A 23774-nucleotide genomic window follows, 5' to 3' on the forward strand; every position below is an offset into this window, starting at 1 on the left:
TTATGATCAATTTACTTTCAACAAGGCTGTCAAGACTTTCAATGGAAAAAAAAAAAACAAATGGTGCTGGGAAACTGGACAAACACATGCAAAAGAATGAAGCTGGGCTCCCACCTCACACCATATACAAAAATGAACGCAAAATGAATCAAAGACTTTAATGTAAGAACCAAAAGTATAAAACTCTTAGAAGTAAATATGTGTAAATCTTCATGACCCCGAATTTGGAAATTGGTTTCTTATATACAACACAAAAGCACAAGCAACACAAGGGAAAAAAGATAAAATGGGCTTCATCAAGACACTTTCAAGAAAGTGGAAAGACAATCCACAGAATGGTAGAAAATATTTTCAAATCATGTATCTGATAAGAAACCTGTACCTAGAATATATTTTTAAACTTACAACTAATAATGAAGAGACAAATAACCCAATTAAAAACTGGGCGAAGAACCTGAACTGACATTTCTCCAAGGAAGATATACAAATGGCCAACAAGCGCTTGAAATAATGCTCAAAATAATCAGTCATCAAGGAAATGCAAACGAAAACCACAAGGAGATACCACTTCACACCCACTAGGATGGCTATAATCAAATATCATATAATAACAAGTGGATTGTTGGTGAGGCTGTATTGCAATCAAAATCCTTATACACTGCTTGTGGGAATGTAAAATGGTGAAGGTACTTTGGAAAAGAGTCTGACAGTTTTTAAAAAGTTTAAACATGGAGTTACCATTTGACCTAGCAATTCCACTCCCGGGTATATGCACCCAAGAGAAATGAAAACATGTACATGCAAAAACTTGTACACAAATGTTCACAGCATTATTCATACCAAAAGGTACAAACAACCAAAATGTCCATCAACTGATAGATAAAATGTAGTATAGCCATACAACTGGACATTATTTGGACATAAAAGGGGATGAAGTACTCATGCTACCACATAGGTGAAAATATTTATGCTAAGTATAAGAAGCTAGAGAAAAAAAGGCCACATATTGTTTGATTCTGTTTGTATGAAATACTCAGAATAGGCAAATCCATAAACAGAAAGAAGACTAGTGGCTGCCTGATTGGGGGAGTGTGGCGGGCAGATATGAATGGGGTTTCTTTTTCGGGTGATGAAAATTTTCTAAAATTACCGTGGTGATGGTTGCAAAACTCTGAATATACTAAAAATCAGTGAATTTGTAAACTTCAAATAGGTCAATTTTATTGTATGTGAACTGCATCTCAATAAAGCTATTAACAGAACAACAAAGATACTGGGGGTAAGCTGCTGACGTCTAAGTGGTAGAGGCCAAGGACACTGCCAAATATCCTGTGACGCACAGGACAGCCCCTAGAATTACGCAGCCCAACACGTTGGTGACGCGGTTCTTTGCTGTGGGGGGCTGTCCTGTGCACTGAAGAGTGTTCAGCAGCGTCCCTGGGCTCCACCCACATTAGGTATCAGTAGCACACCCACCACGCTGACAACCACAACATCTCCAGACATTGCAGAATGTCCCCTGGGGGACAAAATTCCCTCCCCCGCCCCACCTTGAGAAGCACTGCTCAAGAGGAAGAGGACTTTCCAAACTGTTTCTAAAACAATAGGTGAACTTCCACAATAGAAATAAAGATCAGTAAATCTGGTTACATTAAATTTTGGCTTCTTTATGTTTAAAAAAAAAATCTCATTAGAAAAGCAAACGTAAGAAAAGAAAATATTTAACACTGCCTAATGCTGGTGAGGGCACAGTGAACCTTTCACACACTTTGGTAGTGGCAATACAAATTGATGTTTACAAGAATAACAAAATGTTCATACCTTTTACCCATTAATTTATTCTGAGAATTTATGAGACAAAAAATCCTAAGTAAAGCTATGTGTACAAAGATATACTTTTTTAACTGCAAAAACTTTGAAAATCAAAGTTCAATTGGAGGTATGATTTTGATAAAAGACTATGCTGTCATTAAAAAGAAGATATTGAAGACTACATAACATATTAAGTGCTTGTGAAATTGCTGGGGGAAAAAACCAAAATATTTACGGTCAAAATTCACAATTTAAAATGCTGGAGACATTTTTTAAATACTTTTTGACACTTGTACTATATCCTAAGCTAACTTCAAAAGATAATTTTATTTTCATGGTACCTGACATGCAGTATTCTTTAAGACTTGGAAGTTTACAAAACTATAATTGTTTATCGGCCTTAACTCTTTGAAATCCTTCGAGAGCTAAAATGCAGCCCTTAGCTAAAAACAGGACTCACTGCGGATTAGAAATATGCAAATTTTAAAATGCCCTCTTGAGTAATCACAAATATGTGACCAAAATGATTTGAGAAGGATTTCCCATACTTGTACATTTTTCCTCACTATACTAAGTTCTGACAACTTAAACTCAATTTTCTGCAGTTTAATTCAATTCTCAAAAACACATGGTAAACATTCCTGTTGCGTGCTCAAAAATTAACACTAAAGAGATGTCAAAGGTTCCCATATAGATGAATGCATTCTCACTGCCTTCTTTAAAAACACAATTTCCAAGCTTTAAAAAATAAAATACCAACAAATGCTTAACACCTTTAAGATGGTAATTTTCGATCAATATTGGAGGGATTTTTTTTTTTTAAGTCTATGCCTCTTATGAAAACTGAGAAAGCCAGTGAAAGCCCAGTGATAGCTTAAGAGGAACAAATTCTGTAAGGAATTCTGTAAGGAACAAATTCTGTCTTCAGTACTTGCTGTAAGACAGTGTTACAAAAGCACTACTCTATTCTCATTCACATACATGTTCTTTATTATTTCCGACATTTTATCTCATCTTTCTTCTCTGTCACCCTTGCCTAAATGAGTAAGAGAAGAATTTTGGCAAATGCTAATTTAAATAACCTACAAAAATTACTGGTAGGCACTGCTACATGTTTTCATATGAATCAATCACTATCAAAAAAAAAATCAACAGAAAAAAATCAATTGCAGAAAAAAATCGATAGCAGTACCATTGCAATCAAATAAAGCATACTACAGACATTAAATAATTGTAAGTTTTGTTTGTTTGTTTGTTTTAATGTAAATGACACTTTTTACTAGTCGGGTACTATAGGTCTCTTTCCCGAAGTGGGGATCTGCCCAATTGGCAAGGAGACTGGGTGCACCAATGGTAGGAACAGAGTACAGAAGTTCTGTTAGCCATCCTCAGCCACTCCCCTCTAGATATTATCAGTTGTCCCTTTTAGTTTATGAAACCTGCTGCCAAAGGAAGAAAGTGTCAATCAGTTATACCTAACACTGACTTTTTTCAATATTTTATTATTCACAATTATTACTAATTTACAAATAATTATGGGTCAAAACTAAATAAACATGAAGTGATATAGGTTTAACTAAAAATATTTTAGCATTTCTAATAAAATCTTTTCCTTATCCACTAGTAACTTTCAAAAACTGATCACAGAAAAGAACACAAGATTTTAGACCTTAATAAATAAGAAGCAATGCTTGGAAATAGAAGTATAACTTATTTTCTATTAACTTTTAATTTTCTAATTATCTCTCTAATATAAAATCAAGTCTATTTCCTAATTTAAAAAAGCATAAAGTGATTCTCTTCATTCGAAAACTAGTTAAAACTACATTAAAATGTAGCCTATTAGTTAAAACTAACAGCGCCAAATGACATTTTACTGTTGCAGTAACAATTTTCCATGCTCTAACTTTAAAAGCAAACATAACAAATTTAAAAATCCACAGTCATACCATAAAATAATAGATAATTAATCATGAAATAGTTAAATATAGACCTCTGGTGACAATAGGTCAAACTTAAAATCCCACTAGACAAGTATACCCATTAAAAACAACAACCTTTATTTTAGTGCTTTTATAAACCCTTTACTCGGTAAATTTCAGATTGACATTTCCTTTGATACTACTTATAGTACATGCATAAAATTTCAGTTCATCTATTATTAGATTAAGGTGCACACCATTACTAGAATAGAGAAAATGATTGAATCATAGCATATTATTTACATGGAAATCTTTCTATAATAATTAAGTTAGTAAAAAGACTACAATTGAATAAAGACCAAATTTTACCTTTTCTGTATTGTAATATAAAGATTTCAAAGTAGTAAACAAGGGTGGGCAGCCTTTACTGAAGTTAACCCTCAGGAACTTATCCATTAGTTCTCTAAATTTTTCACCTAGAAACAAAAGTGTACTTTGTTATACTTCGACTGATGCAAACAGTTTACAAAATTATTTCATAAATAAAAATAAAACTCCTTCAGAAACAATGACTCCCCTATCCAATGTTTAAACCCCAAAAGTCAGTCAGCATTATCTGTTACCGCCAAAAAGCATAACAACAAATATCTCGGTTCGGTTGGCAAGTGTATTTTCCCTAGATGTAGATTCAAAATATCTTCAAGGAACACTTCAAAAGATAGGTAAACAAAATGACTGTGCAGCTTTGAGGAAAAGTAACCTACTATCTATTCTGAATACAGTCCCCATAGGAAGTACCTTTCCTAACCTCACTGACCAGCAGAGGCTCAATCCTACTATCTCAATCCTACATCTCAGAAGGCACTCTGCAAACTATATAAGGATTCTACTGTAACCAGCACTATATTTAAGTAGCAGTCAAAATATCTTTTTAAACACTAACACGGTATGTACAAATGTTTTCCGAATCAACTAGTGATTTACTTCAACAGTCATTCATTCCACAATCATCTAATTAAGCACCTACTATGTGCCAGGCATTGTTCCAGGTATCCAGGATATAGCCGTGATTCAAACAAAAAAATTTTTTTTAATTCTGCCCTCATGGAAATTATTAACATTCTAGTGGGTGAGACAGACAATAAGTAAAATAACATCCATAAGACATCAGACAGAGCCCTGAGGCATGCTAACATCAGAATTAAATAAATACCCTATTTGTAACATCAAGTAAATAAATCTCCTGTTATTGCTAAACCCTTACCAAAAAGTTTCAGCGTCACTTTTTAAAAGCAGAAAAAATTGAAAAAAATTAATTTTAAATACAAAAGCTCTAACTTTTTGACAATAAGGGTTAATATGTAAGGACATGGATTTGCCCACTCAAAAGAAAAAAAAAAGATACATATATGTCATGAATGTTTTAAGCTAAAGTAAGACTACTGAAATGACCTTTCTTAAGGTTTCTTTATGTATCACATATTACCAAAATACTCAACAACCCAACTGGTTATTTTTATTTGTTGTGACTGACACTACTGAACAAAACATGCATACCCAACATATTACAGATGTCATAAAAATTAAGAGGAGAAATTTAAATATTGAGTGAAAATTTTATCTAATATTTGTTACCTCAACTTACTACGAAGACTGTTTTCAGATGATCTCTAATCTTTATAACAGAGTAAGTGCTGGAAAGATTTGATCTCTAAAACTATTTTTGAATTTTAAGGAAGTAATCATGTATATTCAACCCAGAGTGGTATTTTGTGTTCCTTCGGTATACTCTGTATATAATCTTTTGAAAATCACAGATTATCAAGACTGCACAAAATTTCACTCTGGGTTAAATATACATCATTACTTCCTTAAAAATCAAAAAGTTTCAGAGATCAAATCTTTCCAGCACTTCCTCTGATATAAAGCAAAAGTTAACAGTATTGTGGCAGGCAGTCAGGGATGTTGTTGCTTACTTCGTGTGTGACACTGTCCACTAAAAACCTCAATTTCTCCACTGTAAGATGCCGGTAACACCAGCCTCAAGAGTACTCTTTCATGACTCACACAAGATGAAAAGTATATAGCATAAGCACACAGTAACCACTCAATAAATGTTGTCTATCATTTACACCTTGACATCTGACAGCTATTGTATTTCTATAGTTAAGTTGCCACATTTGCTATCATCTACTGAGAAAACATGCATTTTACCTTCATGTCAGAGGCTACTCTGAACTCCTCTTCAACTTTCTCAATCTATTCAGATCATACTGGCAATTTTACTTAAAAGACAATGTACTCAGCTCTCAAGTATCCACTACATTGAAAGCCTCTTCTCCCATTAAACTTTTATTTCAACTGTGCAGCTAGCTATGATAAAGAATGAGGAAGGTCTTATATACTGATATAGGACTGAACTCCAGATACAGAGTTAAGTGAAAAGGAAAACAAGGTGCAGAACAATCTATGTTACTTTTGTACAAAAGGGGGAGGAAAAAGGAAAACTATACATAAACCCTCAAACACATACTTTTGCTTGTATATGCACAATGTATTTCTGGAAGAGTTAAACCATCTACTAGTAACAGGGGCTGTCTCTGGGGAAGTAAACTTGGTGGCCAGAGGACAGAGACACAGAAAAGATTTTTCAGTTAAAACCTGTTTTGCACCCTTTTATTCAGAACTGTATGAATGCACTGTCTAAACCAGAAGGCTACCCAGCTACTCAACTGCTCAGTCACACACTATATCCCAAAATTACTTACTATTTACCCATCTCAAAATTTTTTTCTTTACATATAAGAAAAACTGTTTCACAAAAATAAATAACCTCCCTTCTTCCTAACTATTTTAAAATAATTCTTTAGTACCCCTATAGTCTTTCCTTTAGGGGGGAAAAAAAAAGCTATCAATCATTATGTGCCTGACTCAGCCATAAAAAGGAACGAAATTGGGTCATTTGTAGAGACATGGATGGATCTAGAGACTATCCTACAGAGTGAAGTAAGTCAGAAAGGAAAAAACAAATATCGTATATTAATGCATATATGTGGAACCTAGAAAAATGGTACAGATGAACCGGTCTGCAGGGCAGAAATAGAGACACAGATGTAGAGAACAAACATATGGACACCAAGGGGGGAAGTGGGGAGGGGCTGGTGGTGGTGGGATGAACTGGGAGATTGGGATTAACATATATACACTATTATGTATAAAATGCATAACTGATAAGAACCTGCTGTATAAAAAAATAAATAAAATTCTAAAATTTAAAAAAAAATCATTATGTGCCTGTTTAGCACTGCAGCTTGTAAAACAAGTTATCTGACTACAGAGATGCTATCCTAATTCTTCACTAAATGTAGTACAGATTCACATAAAAATTGATATCCCAAAACCCACCACTAAAATAATGAACATAAACAGCAAGATCAGACTGTATCTGATAACCTGGGAATTTACTCTAAATAATGGTGCATGTTCTCACTACAAAAAAGAAATGATAATCATGCGACCTAATGGAGGTGTTAGCTAACACTACAGTGATAATAATATTGGAATATATAAATGTATCAATCAATACACCGTACACCTTAAAATTAAACATTGTATGTCAACTATATCTCAATAAAAAATAAAAACAATCCAATGAAACAAAAATAAAATAGGAGCAAAATGTGATTAGCATTCTCATTTAATACTCTGGATTATCTCCTTCCCTCTTTCTCCCTCCTTGGCCAGTGAAGACTAATAGATCACGATGAATTAAACTAGTTATTTTGAAAAGTACTGTTTTCACAGCACTTAATATTTCAGGCTGTTGCAGAATCTCCCCAGGACTTTGGCTGTTCACTAATCTGTAGGTAATAAACCTTTTGAACTAAAAACCAGTAAGCCTTTTTCAAAACTTGCATTCTCAAATTCCATCATGTTTCTTGAAAAAGATCTTATTGCCTTTGATAATGCTAAGATACCTTTCTTATTACACATAAAAATATTTCTAAACAGGCAAAAAAACTTCATGAAGTATTCAGCTGTTGCAAAGGTACAATTAAGTAGTTGCACAATTTTATATATGGTCCCCAGAGCTTTGTAAATACATGTATGTTAGAACCTCAAATGATGCTGACCTTGAAGCCCAAGCCATCAAGACCCCTCAACTGAGGCCTAGCTTGTAAAAAGATCCTTTTAGCATTTCAAAGACAATGTCCTGGAGGGTCCAGAATGATTCCACTTTAACCTAAATCACACTTCACATTCAACAACTGGCTCCAGGTTATCTTTCAGTAACAATATACTTCCTACCTTATACACAAAAGGCCACCTATGGTATGATTCTAATTATACAAAATGTCCAAAACCAGCAAGTCCACAGGTACAGAAAGTTAGGTTAGTGGTTGCCTGGTTCAGGGGTTGTGGGAGTGACTGCTAATGGACATGAGTTTTCTTTTTGGAGTGACGAAAATTTCCTGAAACCTGGGAGTGATGATGGTTGTGCAACTACCTGAGCACATTAAAACACGGAGTTGCACACTTTAAAAACTGAATTTTATGGTATGTGAGTTATATTTCAACAGGCTGTTATTTTTTTTAAAAAGGAGATACAGAAATGTGAGCTCGAGCATCTTCCAGAAAACGCTTTTACTAGGGAAATGCTCCTCTCTGCACAGTACATCCCACTTTGGAAATTCACAACACATATACTGAAAGTTCTAGGAAGTCCTGCAGAAGCCTGATTGTTGTGTTTAACCAAAAGTTTCCCAAACTCATGTGACTGAAGAACATCTCAGTACACAGGCGTCCTCCCCACCAAGCCTATTAACATCCACTGGGACTTAATGTTCCCTGGAAAACATTAGGAAATCTGCCTACTTCCCAAAGCCGAAACAAAACAGGGAGGATCAGAATACTATTCATCATTTACATAAATGAAAGGCACTATTTATTTATTTTTAAATAAATTTGTATCTACTGTCTAATCCAATACACTTCTAAGAGGTATTTCATGTATTTTTAAAGTCAGTCAAATAAAAAGCTTTTAATTTCCATTAATCTTTTGATAAAAAGAAAATAACACAATTACTTAAACAAATATTTCCATTGTAAATGAGAATTCATTAGAAAATATACTCCCCCCCTCGCCCCATGCCTAGAATAGAGATTTTTAAGTTATACTAGCATTCTAGGGTCTGACTTGTATCAAAAGACATGCCAGAAGTCCCAATAAATAATTCATAATATATAGCACTTACAACTAAAAATAAAAGATGACTTTAAGAAAAAGGCACAATTTTGCATAAAATCATCAACAAAGTCATTAACTGAAGAGCTAATATACTCTTTACTTCCTATAAGCTCAATAGCAAATGAGTTCAGCTACATGCTACAACTCAGGTCAAGGTCATGAATATACTATTGTTCAAACAGAAGCAAATCATAGAATACATACCACAGTGCTCCAATTTACATAAAGTACAAATGCAGGGTTTCGTTTTTATTTCTAGGGATACAAAATACATGGAGCTCTACAAAAACAATAGCATGATAAAAGGCAAATTTCAAGAATGCAATCAACTCTGAGGAGAGAGGGCCTTGCACAGCATTGGTGATATTCTTTAACACTGTGGTGGGCACAAAGAGCTCACAACTCTTTCTTTGAATTTATGTCCTAAAAGGAAGATCTAGAATGTCAAAACTTCTACCACTTAAATCACAATACCTCGCATATAATTTGTCATCAATTCTAAGGAATTTAATTTACCTTCTAAATACGCTGTTTAATTTTTAAAGTCACATAAGAAAAACAATTTTATATAAATAACTTCTGACACTTAAAACCAACATAAAGCTAACAACGTAAATACTCTTAACAACATATGCATAACAAATAAATAACTGATCTCGCCCACCCCCAAGACTGGTGTAGATGTAAACTCTATTCCAGAAACAAGCTTTTAAAATGTGAATGGTGTTGAGTAATTTCAACAAGTAATTATTAGTGTTACAAAAGATATCCTAATATTACCTGGGACAAGATTCAAAGGTAATCTTCTAGGTGAAATTGCTCTGGGGTGCTGCTTACTAATTTCTTCATAAATTTGAAGCCTCTCTTCTAAAGTGCCTATTATCAGTAAATATGCGTCAGATTCAAAGCATCAAAACTTTTATCTATGATAAAATGCTAATAAACTTTAAAAATTATGTTATAAATTAAAAATCACATTATCAGTATTAAAGCTGCTCTCAATTTTTGTAGAATGACATTAAAAACTCTGTGGCAATGAAATAATCACTAAATCACCATTTTAAACCCAAAGTCCAGAGAAAACCAAAATTTCACCACAACAGAGTCTACATCCAACTCTAATCATATACACACAAGACAGACTCAAGATACACTGCACTTCTCTGATATTCCTGCATGCACAACCTACGAAAAAGAAAATGTTCCTTATAACGTATCTTACATAAATCCTCTACCCCAATATAACCCAAATAAACCCAACAAAAGTCTATAACGCCTATTAATAGGCTTAAAGAAGCAATAGTTTTAGGGTCATGAATGCAATATTTTAAAAGATGAACTAAGTTGCTAAGGAGATTTGACACTTAAAATCTTCAATGAAACTCTATTACAAAGAACTCCATTAGTTCATATCCCTGTCCAGGTACCAAAAAAAAGAACCCCATTAGAACAGACTTTTAAAGTGGCAATTACTTCTCCCAAAGATTATGATATAAAATATACTTCTAAAAGAAAGTTGTATCTTCCCTGTCAAGACCAACCTAATTTTATAGTACTAAATACAGAATCTATATGTAAACTACAGTAACAATCTGCAGAATCGGATCTGGGTCTAGTTTATTATTCTAAAATAATATCCTGCGTAAGTTACAAAAAGAGATCACATGCATTATTTTACATAAGCAATAAGATAATTTACAGCAGAATTTTTAAGAAAAAGCAAACCCATTTTTAAACTATAAGGTTCTAGGTGGATTTTAATTCAGACCACAGAAATATAATTATTATAAAAATAACCCTTGGTGCTAGCAATCAAGCCACAGTAAATGTAGTGTTCAGTATCAAGATTATAAACACAGCACTTTAAAAAGTAAAGTCCGATTTTGTTTAGACTCCTTCCTTCCCCCAATAATACATTCTGGAACTCCAATGTGGTTTAATTTTAAAAACTGGGATATGTGAAAAATTATTTTCACGTTCTGTTAATGATTTGGAGACTTCATGAAATATTAAGGACCCTTATACTAAAATTTACAAGAAGCCTATTGCATATTTTTAAAAAGCAGTTCTCATATTTACACCTAATCTTAGAGAATGAGACAAACTATGAGTATAAAAAACATTTTCCCACTACCAGATAAAACAAGTCTTATAAATGTAGTTACACTGAGACAAAAACCAAACCATTTCAATGCCCCATTTGAAGTCACAAGTTGGAGCTCCAGAACCTACCATGGGGGAGAAAAGGTCCTAAGGAACCTAAAAAACGAATTCGTTTTATAATCAATATATTTTATAGTAAGCATGGATCCTGATATATGGAACATATTACATTCATTTTACTAAAGCAGTTAAGGGATTAACATGCCAGTAACTGGTAGTTTAAAGAAAAATCAGTTATCTCACATTTCCAACCTGCAGACACATGACTTTTGTCCTGTTTTTTTTTTTTTAAAGACAGACTATTGATCTAATCAATATTTTAATTTTCATTATTTTCTTAAAAACAATTATTTAAGGAACTTTAATAATTTGTGATATTAAATTTTAAATACACACAGAAAACCTGGATTCATGTATACAAGTGATTAAGATACAACAAATAAATTTTTCTCATAGCTCTTCCTACTATTAATGAATATGGGTAGCTACCTACTTACCATACTTTTTAAATTTAAAAATTCTGCTGTTTCAACACCTTCAAGTTTCATAATTATTTCATATTAGTTTCATAATTATTTCAGCCATATACTTACTTACCCATGACTAAATATGATTTTAGCAATATTAACTGCTCCTAAAGATATTTAATTATGAGAATATTAGGGAAAATTTAGAATAATATTCTAGATTTCTGAAAAGAGTCAAGGTTATCAAATTTCAAAAGAAGATGTATACAATTTATTCTACACAAATTAGCCTAGTTTGAAAGTAAAAGAATTGTTTTTATGCTGATGCTATATACAACATACTCTCAGCAACATTTCTTTGGCCCGATTCTTATTCTTAGAGATTGACACTAACAGTCCTCTTATTCTTTAAAAATACTAAACAATTATGACATTTCCCAGAAGGGGAATGCCCATTTTCTTCCCCACCACTCTAGTTAGTGTAAATTAGTAACATTTTAATGGATCAAGAAACCTAAAATAATCTGTAAGCATTTATCACTTAAATATAAAAATATCTGAATTCATTTTCACTCCCATGTTTAACCTGTAATTTTCCTAAATGGAAACATGAATGCTAAAACTAAAAATATGCATTCTCAAATATTCTTACAACTTTATATTTTACTATACTTCAAACACTAGCTAAGGGCTTCCCTGGTGGCACAGTGGTTGAGAATCTGCCTGCCAATGCAGGGGACACGGGTTCGAGCCCTGGTCCGGGAAGATCCCACATGCCGCGGAGCAACTAAGCCCGTGCGCCACAACTACTAAGCCTGCACTCTAGAGCCCATGAGCCACAACTACTGAAGCCCGCACGCCTAGAGTCTGTGCTCCGCAACAAGAGAAGCCCCTGCTCACCACAACTAGAGAAAAAGCCCACGCGCAGCAATGAAGACCCAACACAGCCAAAAATAAATAAATTAATTAAAAAAAAAAAAAACACTAGCTAAGAGAAGGTAGGAGAAAAATTATTACATACTAAGTTGTAGAGCTTTTTCCAAGCCTTCATAATAACACCAATTTTCTGCATTCCGATCAATCAAGTTTTTGAATACTTCGCTCGCTTCTTTTAATCGTCCCAATTTCAACAGCATTTCCCCTAAAATTAAGTTTAAATGTCACATTCATTTTGCTTAAACATTAAATACCTTTCTAATCCCAGAGATTTCACTAAGCATTATTAGTATAATAGATGTTTATGAAAGACAACTGTATGGTGCTTCCCTTTAGGGCTTGTTGCAGTTTAAATAACTAAACATAGATTAATTCACAGCTTGTCTTCAGAAATGAACCTTCATTTACACATTCTATTATACTAACATTCATTTCCGGCTCCCTCCCACACCATATATATGATATTAACTTGTTAGTAAAAAATCTTTGTATTATGCACATTTTTGTACACCCTTTAAAGTAACTAAAGTTACCTTATATATAGATTGGTAAATAATTCTAATGAAATATCCCTGCCTTCCTACTGCAAGATTTTTAATGTACTTTTCCTAATCAATTCTTATGTTAAACAATTCTCCATTCAATTCTCTTACTGTCCTTTCCAGGTCACTAAAACTGGAGAAGTTTAACTCACAAAACAATAACACTAAATACTACTTCACAGCAAGAAACTACACAAACCATGTTTACATGTGGGTCACCTCTAAGACTCAATTTCTTTTACTAAGCCATACAAATTGAAAGTGGGTATGGGAAATGAGAATCTAAATTTCTCAGATAGGGACTTCCCTGGCGGTGCAGTGGTTAAGACTCCATACTTCCACTGCAGGGAGCGCGGGTTCAATCCCTTGTGGGGGAACTAAGATCCTGCAAGCCGCACGGCGCAGCCAAAATAAATAAATAACGAACTTCTCAGATAAAATGGAAAGCGCACCTAATCAAGATAAAAGGCAGAATCTCAAAAAATATATCTCAACTTTCTATCCCTAAGCTTTCCCATTCCCTACAGAATCTGTTTCAAACAACCCTTTGAAATGTCTTCAGTCATACATACTATCTCAGCGTCCATCATCATCATATTACAGTAATTATTATATATATCATTTTACTATTTATTTTATTATATTGTATATTACTCAAGCTCTACAGTAAGACCAACAAGGTGTAACTACCAGTTTTACCACTTTCTAGCTCTATGACTTTGAATAACTTACAAAACTTCCAATTTCCATTTCCTTACCTGCAAAATATCAACTACATCAGTCTGTTTTTATGATAATCAACTGAAATAATGTACTTAAAATGGTCAGCACACTACTTGGTACAGAGTGAACACACATAAACATTTACTAGTTAAAACCATAAACAGTACGTTAAACTATACTTGAATTCAAAAAATAATAAAAGGAGAAAAAAAGAACTATGATCGTGCCCCATTCCTCCACAAGAGTAGAGGATAGCAGTTAAAAGGACTCATGAAAAGACATGAAAGAACCTTAAATGCATATTGCTAAGTGAAAGAAGCCAATCTAAAAAGGCTACATACTGTATGCCTCCACCTCTAATACATTCTGTAAAAAGCACAACTATGGAGACAGTAAAAGGATTACTGGTTGCCAAGGGTTGGGGGTAAGGAGAAACAGGCAGAGCAGAGGATTTTTAGGGCAGTGAAACTACTCTGTATGATACTACAATGGTAGTACGTAAAATGTCATCATACATTTTTTAAAACCTAGAGGGTATACAACACCAAGAGTGAACCCAAATGTAAACTACAGGCTTGGGGGGAGGGGGGGTGCGGGTAGGAGGAATTGTGCATGCGCAGGGACAGAGGGTATATAGATCTTTGTACCTTCCACTCAGTTTTGCTGTGAACCTAGAACTGCTCTAAAAAATAAAGTCTATTTAAATATAAAAAAAATAAAAGGAAAGGCTCTGAAGTCAGAAAGATATTTTTAGAAATTAACTCTACCTCCTGAAAGGCTGGGGGCAACTTGGGCAAGTCCTTAACCTCTCTTAGTTTCTTCAAATATAAAAAGGGACAATAAGTAATACCCATGTTAGAGGTGCTAAAAAATTAAGTGAAATTAAGCAGTTTAAGCAATTACCATACTGTGAAACACAGAAGAGTAAATAAACCTTAGCTAGTATTTTTAAGCTTTAGAAGTCCTGCAACTACATGAGATTTTAGTTTTAAACTAATTATTTATTTAGATGGACATTCTATTTAATACGGTGTTGCTCAGGAAATGGGTAATTGATGAGCAAAGCTATGTATAAAAAAGAAAATTTGTTTGACTTTGTTGAAAAACATTCTTCACAAACTATTTCTCAGAATCCTGTCTTCTTAATTAGCCCATAATGAAAATAAATGAATCTTGCTTTCATGAGGATCCCAAGTGTCATTTACTCTTCTCATTTTACTATATATGGAGATAAATACTGGGGGAGGGGGTTGAATATGAAGGCAGTATAACATACTGCTTAAGAAAATGGAATCTGGAGTCAAAATCCCTGCACCCAAATCCAGCACTACCCAGACTACTTAGCTGGGTGACTCTGGGCAAGTCACTTACCTCTCTGTTCCTCAGTTCCTGATCTCTAAAATGGATGTAACAACTACATCATAGGGTTGTTATGAAGAGTACATTAATTTTATTATTAAGCCATTACATTAATTAATAATGGCTTAATAATAAAGTGTTTAGAACATTGCCTGATATATAGTAAGTCTCATTTAAGTGTTCGGACATAATAAAGTATATAGGTTTTATTCTTTTCTTTAATTGAGGCCAATAAAAAAGAAAAAGCAGTTCAACTTACCTTTAATTTCTTCCACCAAAAGTTTATCACATATCTGTTTCTCATATGTTTCTATATGTTCCAAAGATTCCTGAAATAGATCTGCCTCCCTCATCACTTGATTCTGGTACAGTATCAGTTCACTATATTCATAGTCTATTTTGTTGGGAGGAACCTGAAAAAAATAACCAAATTATCTTACTTATATAATAATATAAAGCAGTTACAGATCTTTAATTTAATTGCTTTCTCAGGACAGTCATTCACACAGACTTTAAAAAGCAACCCACAAGCAGTTACAAATAGAAGAGTGATTAACAGCAAAGAAGATTAATATAGTCTTTAAAACAAATAAAGGAGTGGGGACTTCTGCCTACAGCAAAGTGAAGAGGTTAGCAAATCCTATTTCCAAAGGAAAGTATAAAAATGATTAAAATCCTAAAGAATCTTCCAAAAAAAACTACTAGAACCCATAAAGGAGTTTAGCAAGGTGACAGAATACAAGATCAATATATGAAAATCAATTATACTTCTATATACTAGGAATGAACAACCTGAAAATGAAATTAAAATAATTTTCAAAATAGCATCAAAATGAAAAAAACATTCAGGAATAAATTTAAGAAACAAGACCCATATACCAAAGAATACTCAATCTTTTTTTGACTCTATATTTATTCTCCCCAAATTGATCTAAAAATTCAGTGCAATCCCTATCAAACTCTCAGCAAGCTTTCAGAATCTGATAAGCTGATGCTAAAATTCAAATGGAAATAAAAGGAACCCTGCATGGACAAAAGAATCTTAGAAAGAAAAACAAAGTAAGAAGACATGTACTTCAAATTTCAAACATCCTTTAAAGTTACAGTAATCAAGACAGTGTGGTTGGTACTGGCATAAGGATACACATATAGATCAATGGAACAGAATACAAGGTTCAGAAATTAGCCCTTATAATCTGGTCAACCGATTTTCAACAGATGTGCCAAGACAATTCAACAGGGACAGGTTAGTCTTTTCAACAAATGATGGTGGGACAATTTAATATCCATATGCAAAAACCTTAGACACATACTTCATACCATTTACAAAAATTAACTCAAAATGGATCACAGACCTAAATGTGAGCGCTAAAACGATAAAAGAAACCTTAGAAGAATAGGAGAAAATCTTTGTGACCCTTTGCATAGAAGAAAAAACAGGTAAATTGGACTTCAACAAAATTATAAACTTTCCTCTTCAAAAGACACCATTAATAACATAAAAATACAAGTTACAGACTAGGAGAAAATATTTGCAAATGATCTATCTGATAAGGAACTTGTATTGAGAATATTCAAGAAACTCTTACAACTCAGCTGTAAGACAAATAACCCAACTAAAAAATGGGCACAAGAGTTGAATAGACATTTCATCAAAGAAGAAATATAAATGGCTAATAAGAACATGATAAAATGCTCAATAGCATTAGTTGTTAGAAAAATGCAGAGAAACAACTAAAACAGATACTACTACATATCCACTCAGATGGCTATCATCAAAAAATTGGACAGTTAACAGGTGTCGGGATGGGTAGAAACTGGAATTCTCACACATTGCTAGTAGGAATGTACAATGGTTCAGCCACGTAGGAAGACAACTGGGCAGTTTATCAAAAAGTTAAATATATACTTACCATATAACCAAGTAATTTCATTCCTAGGTATCTACCCAAAAGAAATAAAAACATATGTCCACACAAAAACTTATGCACAAATGTTCATAGCAGCATTATTCATAACAACTAAAACTAAAAACAATATATATGTCCATCAATTAATGAGTGGATAAACAAAGTGTTATCCATAGACCACAGTGTATCCATATAATGATGAAACAGTATTCAGCATTAAAAAGGAATGAACCCCTAATACATGCTCTAATACAGGTGAATCTCAAAAGCATTCTGAATAAAAGAATTCAGAGAGAAAACACTGCATTTGATTGCCTTTATTCGAAGTTTCCAAAAAGGGCAAATCTATAGAGACAAAAAGCAGATCAGTGGTTGGCTGGGGATGAGTGGAAACTGACAAATGGGCACAAAAGAACTTTTTGGGGGTGACGAAACATTCTAAAACTGGACTGTGGTAATGACTACATGACTATAAATTTACAAAAAAAAATCTTTGAGATGTACAACTAAAATGGGCAAATTTTATGGCATGTATTATACCTCAAAAAAGCCTTATACCTCTTAATTATACTTATTATTACAAAAAATAAGAAAATTCCACACACCTAATTTTAACCATCAAATTGCAATAACACTATTTAAAACGAAAGAGTGTTTCTCAAACCCCAGTGAATATGGTACAGTACACCCTCTTATGGCAAGGACTTGATTCCTGGATAAAGACAAAGAACTGGTCTCAATACAGAATTCTCTAGTTCGCAGTAAAAAGCTAAGAATCTAAGTAAACATGATGAACTTACCACACTCCCTTATGAGAATAAAAATAATAGAGGATTTAAAAATATATTAACCTATGAAAATAGAACATATGAGATTTCAACAAACTTCTGGGAAATGGAAAGCAAATGAAGAATAAGGGATGAAGTAAAACAGAAGAAGCTAAAGCCTAGAGTAGCTATACAGAGGAAATCTTTAGGGAGGGTGGCTATCTGCCCTGGAAAACACCAAACAGGGTCAGGATTCTGAAATGACAAGTAAACAGAGGGTGCGGGAACGAGAAATGGGGCTCAAGATTAAAGGATTAACTGAAAGGCTGACCCTGACCCCATTTCCATCAACTCAGCAGCCAAATCCTTGTTTAAAATATTACCCTGTAACCAGGCATCCATCCCACTCAAAGAGTCAAGAGCTCTTCTTCAAAGAAAGCAGATAGTCCCAGAGAACTGGATGCTAAGGTGGGGGGGAGGCGGGGGGAGATATTCACTGCAGCATTATTCACAATAGTCAAGATACGGAAACAACCTAAGTGTCCATCAACAAATGAATGGATAAAGATGTGATATATATATACAACAGAATAATATTCAGCCATGAAAAACAAGGAATTCCTGCCATTTGCTGGCTTAAGACACAAAAGTACAAGTATATTCCCTAATGTTATAAAGGTAACACTTAAAGAACCAGAAATATTCATACAACTATTATCAGGAGAATGGGGAAGAGACGGTGAGGTGACATAAAAGAACTATATACTACTCTATTGTAGCAAAAACCGTAGAGAATGCCTAAAACACATATAAAAAGTTGAACGTGCGTTATTTAGACATATGGCGGGCTGTGTTCTTCCATGTCTTCTCTGAACTAGACTCTGGATAGCAAGGCAGGGACAGAAAGGTAGAATAGGGGACTGTTATCATGTGTACCTTGCAACGAGAATTACTGGATAAATGAAGAGAAAAAAAGTCTACCACTCTAGCAGGTAAAATTAGTTTGGCTATCATTCCAAAAAACAATACCTTGCTTTTAGGGTAATGTGTCAAAAGAAAAAGTTTTCATCAGGAAAATCCAAAGAGGACGATGTCAGGAAAACCGGGAGAGTCAAGAAAGAACTCCAAAACTTCACCTCTCCAAAAGAGCGAGGGAAGAACTGGCAAAAACTGTCAGACTCACCTTTTTCAGAACTCTGGAAATTAACCAAAGGCTTACAGCACACCTGGGGAGCATTTATTGAAGAAAACAGCTAGATCTTGGTAAGACCAGTGAGTTTTGTGTCATTTTAACTTGCCCTAATCCTATCCAGTGCTCTCCAGCTACACAGTAGCCTTGAAAAATAAGTTTGTATTCCCAGAGCAGCTTGACAGCCACCAGTGAGAACAATAAAGCTGGCGCTCTTTCAAAGCCTCATTCCCAAAGAACTGTAATTAACTGACCTATCTGTTGGTTCACTGCAAGCCTCCAAGTACAAGCCTAACTCAGAGCTTGCCCAGAGCAAAAAAGCATTGGGGGGAAGGGAAGGGCCAAAAGTGCTTATTAAGAGTGATTACAGGCATGTGTTTTACCTTTACAGTGCCTGAAAGACAGCTAACAGTCAGGGCAAACAACAGACTAAACAAAAACCTTAAAGTAAAAGCTGGGAAATGTGATGTCCATAGGGGCTTTGAAAAGTCACACACACGTACAGAGTTACGCATATGTTCAAGAAAGACCTGAGAAAGCCCTAAACTCTCACCTCTTGCTGACCTTGAGACTCTGACCTTTCACCTTAAGAGGCGAAAGCTAAGGTAGAGTTGTAAACTGCCTGGCTGAGTGCTAAAGCATACATACACCAACACACCCACAGAGAAATTTAACAAAACTACAAGTTGGCTCTCTGACAAGATCTACACAATTGACAAACCTTTAGCTGGAATGACCAAGAAAGAAAGAGAGAAGACTACTAAAATTGAGAATAAAAGCAGGGACATTACCACAAACCCTACAAAAATAAAAAGGATTATAAAGGACTATTATGAAAAGTTGCATGCCAACAAATTAGATTACCTATATGAAATGGACCAATATTTACATAAGAACTAACACCACCCATCACAAACTCTTTCAAAAGAGGGAACACTTCCCAACTCATGCCATGAGGCCAGACACAGACATCAAAAGAAATGTACAGATAATATCTCTTATTCCAATATCCCTCACTAATAGTCAAAGAAACACAAATTAAAAGAATAATGAGGGAATTCCCTGGTGGTCCAGTGGTTAGGACTTGGAACTTTCACTGCTGAGGGCCCAGGTTCAATCTCTGGTCAGGGAACTAAGATCCCGCAAGCCATGCGGCACAGCCAAAAAATAAATAAATAAATAAAAATTTAAAAAAAAAATAATGAGATAAACTTCTTCACATCCAGAAGAATGGAAAAAATAATAAACCTGACATCAAGTGTCAGTAAGGATATAGGCAAACAATAACCATAAAACCTTGCTAGCGGGCATGTAAATTAGTACAGGTGCTTCAAATTAGTAAAACTAAACACACAGAGCCACAACTCTGCAATTCCAGTTTTAGGTATAAACTGAAGAGGAACTCACAAATGTGGCTAATGAAACAGCAGACAAGAATATTCACTGCAGCACTAATTTTTAATACAGACAAAGTAGAGTAGATTAACTTTAGCTTATTTATATAACAGAACACCAAACAGCAGTTTAAAATGGATAAACTAGGGCTTCCCTGGTGGCGCAGTGGTTGAGAATCTGCCTGCTAATGCAGGGGACACGGGTTCGAGCCCTGGTCTGGGAGGATCCCACATGCCGCGGAGCAACTAGGCCCGTAAGCCACACCTGCTGAGCCTGCGCGTCTGGAGCCTGTGCTCCGCAACAAGAGAGGCCGCGATAGTGAAAGGCCCGCGCACCGCGATGAAGAGTGGTCCCCGCACCGCGATGAAGAGTGGCCCCCACTTGCCACAACTAGAGAAAGCCCTCGCACGAACCGAAGACCCAACACAGTCAAAAAAATAAAATAAATAAAGTAGCTATAAAATGGATAAACTAGTCAACATGTATCAACATAGATATATCTCAAGAAATGTTGAATTTTAAAAACTACATGTCATTCATGTAAAATTTTAAATATACAAAATAATAGTTTGTAACTTTCATGGACTTACTTAAACATAATGTAAACATGACTAGAAATGATCTATATACCAATTTCAGAATAGTGGCTACCTCTAGGGAGGGATGTGGGAGGACTTCAGCTGTTTCTGTAACATTTCTTTAAAAAATAATTATATCTGGAGCAATTACGGCAAAATGTTAACATCTTTTTAATTTCTCTTGTGATACACAGTATATTTTTTGTATTTTTCTATTTTACACACATATTAAAATGTATTTATTAACATATTTATATAAAATATAAAGCAATATATATTAGAGAAACAATTCCCATAGTCACAAAACTATTTTCATTCTCATGTATTCTTTTCTTTATTCATTTGAATATTGCTGAAATTATAGTATACAAAAAATCTTTATATTATTTATTTTGTATTAAGAATTCTTTGTTTTGGGCTTCCCTGGTGGCGCAGTGGTTGAGAATCTGCCTGCCAATGCAGGGGACACGGGTTCGAGCCCTGGTCTGGGAAGATCCCATATGCCGCGGAGCAACTAGGCCCGTGAACCACAATTACTGAGCCTGCGCGTCTGGAGCCTGTGCTCCGCAACAAGAGAGGCCGCGATAGTGAGAGGCCCGCGCACCGCGATGAAGAGTGGCCCCCACTTGCCGCAACTAGAGAAAGCCCTCGCACAGAAATGAAGACCCAACACAGCCATAAATAATAAATAAATAAATTTAAAAAAAAAAAGAATTCTTTGTTTTAACTTCTTCCAATTATTTCAAAAATTTTTCAAGTTCTTCCATAGGTCTGAAAGACTAATTCATGCTTGGAGGTGGAGGCAATATAGAAGTTAACTATTTTAGTTTATGAAGGCAGAAGAAAATGTTAAAATGCAGTTCTTACTTGCTGAGTTTGTCTAAATTCTTCCAATAGTTTTAGTGCCATATCATAATCTTTCAGTAAGTGGTATGCAATAGCATATCCAATCCAGGATGCACGTTGTGTTGGGCGCAACTGAAGAAGCTGATATCTCGTCTCCTTTAAAAAAAAAATTTCTTTAAAATTTTTTTCACTTTCTTAAGTTTCTCTAAAATATAATTCATCACAGAGTTTTAAGAAAAAATACCTTTAATTCCTTTCTAATGAATTCAATGAACAAACATCTCTGAACTCCAAAATAAAACAGAAATACTTTTTATGTTCCTGATCTAAACTTAAGTTCTAGAATACCCTGTAATGTAATGTCCTTGGGGTCAATGTTTTAGACTGCCTTATAAAATTACCTTTATATAATAAGAATTTCTTCTGGTAACTAAACATCTCAGAAGAGAGACTAAGATAGCTTTTTATGAAACTAGAATTTACTGTTTATAATATTGTTATATGAAACCACAACATATTGTACATTATTATTATAGGCCCCAGAGATAGGATGGACACAGCCAGGGAAAACACTCAAACATCTGACTGGACTTTTCTAGCAGAAACACCACTGCTGCTACTCTAAGACAGTTCAATATCTACAACATTAGGGAGAAAACACCAGAAATTCCACCATGGCTGCTCCAGAAGAATCAAGATACCTTCAGACCAGCAGAAAATCTAACCTCCCTACACAGCTCCTCATAGCTCATATCTGCCTCCAACTCTTAGGCAAGTGCAACTTTGCTTGGCCAAACACGGTCTCATGAAGAACACTAGCTGCAATGAGTTTTGAAAATGTAACGTTTAGCTTCTGTGACTCTGTTGTTGGAATGGGTGCCGTCCATCCACGGTACATGCCACAAGGAGAACCATGATCAGATCTTTTTAAAAAAAAGATATCTTCAACAAAACAACTTAGACAATATCACTCCTCTACATTCACGTGTAAATGTCTGCTCCTTTTAGGCATATGGCATTAAGCTCTACCAGTGTATCACCCTTACTTTCACTGTTGCTTCTCTGTCACTCCCCCACTTCATTAAAGTCTGACTCAGTTTTCATCTCTCTACCAAATTCTGCCATTATTCTGGGCAAATGCAACACTGTGGATCACCTATCCAATAACCTATCTTCTTAGATCCACGATTTCCTCATCTACAATGATCTCTACCCCACTTCAGGGACCCACTTCCACCACCACACCCTAGACCTTACTGCCACCCAGAAATCATAAATTCAGATACTCACTCTGGCTACAGCTCCTATGCTGCCAACACTGTCACTCAGTGACCTTCCTGCCCTTGTTCTTGGGCATCACCAGTACCTCTAGTTCCTTGAATCCTTCACTTCTAACCACCAGTTCTTTTATCTTCATTTATTTCACTACCCCTCCTAGCAACCAGTCTCTCTCCATTACTAATTTCTTTACTTAATTTCTAAAGATAACTGATTTTAACTCTCACCAAACTTAGGCTGCTAAGTCCTAATGAAGAAAAATCACACAATCGTGATGAATGGTACCATTATTAAGCTCAGCAGAACCCTTGAAACTTCTGCAAAAATCTATGCAAAGACTTACATGGCAGTAGAAGGACAACAGTAAAAAAGTAAATGAAAAAAGCCTTATCTAAACAGAACTATTAAGAGTTGGTAGCCTCCTTCACATGAGAAAGTAAGATAATTCCATTTTGGACATACTGAATTTAGGAAACTAAGTGGAGTAAGCACACGGAGATGCCCAGAGTTGAAGATAACAGTGTGAAGAGGCCTGGGACTACATTTATGGCAATCCTCACAATATTTTGTATTTTCTAACCCATAATGAAGAAAGCTAATTAATCTCCACATTTAGATTTTAATTATAAAAGCTCTGTT

The 23774-nt window shown here is 34.7% G+C and overlaps 1 protein-coding gene across 10 annotated transcripts in view; it reads right to left on the reverse strand.

The window, feature by feature from the left end:
* The window catches only part of NAA16 (N-alpha-acetyltransferase 16, NatA auxiliary subunit), a 68305-nt gene that overhangs the window by 36221 nt on the left and 8310 nt on the right, over positions 1–23774 (reverse strand). For 6 of the 10 annotated variants that reach the window (XR_014236934.1, XR_014236935.1, XM_082365336.1 and 3 more), the window contains 5 exons: positions 21879–22013; positions 15432–15585; positions 12634–12753; positions 9763–9858; positions 4104–4210 (listed from right to left, as the gene is read on the reverse strand). Coding sequence is in view for 8 of the 10 variants with exons in the window: in XM_082365336.1 (XP_082221462.1) it covers positions 4104–4210; positions 9763–9858; positions 12634–12753; positions 15432–15585; positions 21879–22013 (612 nt within the window). In the remaining 2 variants the exon portion in view is untranslated. Of the gene's footprint in view, positions 1–4103; positions 4211–9762; positions 9859–12633; positions 12754–15431; positions 15586–17085; positions 17117–21878; positions 22014–23774 lie in introns of those variants that run through there. The other 4 variants (XM_082365342.1, XM_082365338.1, XM_082365337.1 and 1 more) reach the window with 4 other exon arrangements.

This window comes from Balaenoptera borealis (genome assembly GCF_965194805.1).
Source record: "Balaenoptera borealis genome assembly, chromosome: 18".
In the NCBI taxonomy this organism is placed as follows: domain Eukaryota; kingdom Metazoa; phylum Chordata; class Mammalia; order Artiodactyla; family Balaenopteridae; genus Balaenoptera; species Balaenoptera borealis.